The following is a 1,930-nucleotide window of genomic DNA, read 5'->3' on the forward strand; positions in this document are numbered from 1 at the left end:
GAAGACACAGCAGATTGTCAGACACAAACACATACTTACTGTGAGGATTATAAGGAGGACTTATGTTCAGACTCCCTAGTCCTTTCTTATTGAAATTACTCTGATTTGTTGCATTTGACAGTAACTTTGAGGATTTGTTCCACTTAAGGGATTTTTCAAGTTCTTCCTTAAGTTTCACAATATCCTGTTCTAATTTGTTACTCTTTTCAAGTGACAGACCAAGGTTTTTCTCAGAGTTTTTCAATTTTTCATGAATTTCAGCTTGCAAACTATTTGACATTCCATTCAGCTTTTCAGCTTCTTCAGTAATCTGATTTAACTGGTTCTTAAGTTCAGAGTTATTTGACTGTAGAGACACCATTCTTGACATTTTATCTTCAAGTTTAACTTTGTTTTCAGTTAAATTGTCAAGTTCAGCATTCATAGTGTCTCTTTCAGATGTTAACTCTATCACAGAATCAATCATGACTTTTGCCAAAGTTCTCAATTTTTTAAGAGAATATTTATCCAAGTCATTTTTCATATCTAGAAGGGTTACCTGATTGTCCTCTTCTTCATTTTCTGTGTGAGCCATGAGAGCAAACATTTCATTGAAGACAGTTTCCTCCTCATGCACAGCAACCATGGACACATCTTTTGGCTCATCAGGGTCTTCTGAATCACTTGAAGAATCTCCCCATGCAGCAAGAGCCTTTTTGACAACCATATCAGCAGCAGCTTTTCGATCTCTGTTTCCAAGTTCCAAGTCCCTTCTATTCTCTTTGTCACTTTTGTGTTTTTGATGTTCCTTGTTTTCATTCTTGAGCAAAGGACACTCTCTAATGAAGTGCCCAGATTTTCCACACTTGTAGCAAGTATCACCTTGAGCAGCATTTCGAGTACCATTTGTTCCTCTTTTATAAACTTTGTTTTTCCTTACAATTTTTTGAAATCTACTGATGAGATATGCCATATCATCATCACTGGAATCTTCATCTTATTTATACTTCAGCATCAATGACTTGTCCTTCTTGGCTTCTTTCTTTGACAAATCGTAGTTTCGATTCATCTCATTTGTCTTCAGATTACCAATCAAAGCATCCATAGTCAGCACCTTCAAATCCTTGGCTTCTATAATGGCATCAACCTTGCTCTCCCAAGACTTTGGAAGGATTCGAAGCACTTTTATGAATTGTTTGGTCATGCTTATAGGTTCACCCAGACTTCGCAGCTCATTTGTAATGGAAGACAACTTGGTGAACATGTCATGTATTGTTTCTCCTTCCTTCATTTTGAAGTTCTCATACCGTGAAGTAACCATGTCAATCTTAAATTCTTTGACTTGTTCAGTTCCTTCATGTGCAGTTTTCAAGCAGTCCAGATTTCCTTAGCAGACTCACAGGCTGACACTCTGTTGTACTATCAGGTCCTATCCCACAGACAAGAAGAGTTTTAGCTTTGAACCCTTTTTCAATCTTTTTCTTGTCAGCTTCGTCATATTTCTTCCTAGGCTTTGGAATAAGAACAGTCTTCTCTCCATCCTTTTCTTCCATAGTTGGAACAAATGGTCCATCCAGTACAATATCCCATAACTCGCTATTTTCAGCCATGAGGTAATCGTGCATTCTAACTTTCCACCAGCTGTAGAAATATTCATTGAAACGAGGAGGTCTGTGTGACGACTGACCTTCTTCGAGGTTAAGTGGATCTGTCATTCTAGAGCAAATATCACTTCCTTGGTGTTAACCAAATAGATAGTGCCTGCTCTGATACCACTTGATAGAATATATGCCTTCACTTAACAAGTAATGGACCAGGTCCCTTACTACACTAATGAATAAAACAGAAAGTTAAATGCAGTAAAATCAACACAATGATTTTACGTGGAAACCTCCTTTCTTAAGGGAGTAAAACCACGACCTGTCTCACAGGATTTTAAATCGTTTTCACT

At 37.5% G+C, this 1,930-nt stretch overlaps 1 protein-coding gene across 1 annotated transcript; it reads right to left on the minus strand.

Moving 5' to 3' along the window:
• Positions 1 to 976: 976 nt before the first annotated feature.
• On the minus strand, positions 977 to 1,694 carry LOC138348718 (uncharacterized). The gene is made up of 2 exons (XM_069298289.1): positions 1,376 to 1,694; positions 977 to 1,332 (listed from the first exon to the last, which is right to left on the minus strand). The coding sequence occupies exons 1-2, from the start codon at positions 1,692 to 1,694 to the stop codon at positions 977 to 979; spliced, it is 675 nt and encodes a 224-aa protein (XP_069154390.1).
• Between the last annotated feature and the right edge of the window lie 236 nt (positions 1,695 to 1,930).

This window comes from Solanum lycopersicum, chromosome 5 (genome assembly GCF_036512215.1).
Source record: "Solanum lycopersicum chromosome 5, SLM_r2.1".
Lineage (NCBI taxonomy): Eukaryota > Viridiplantae > Streptophyta > Magnoliopsida > Solanales > Solanaceae > Solanum > Solanum lycopersicum.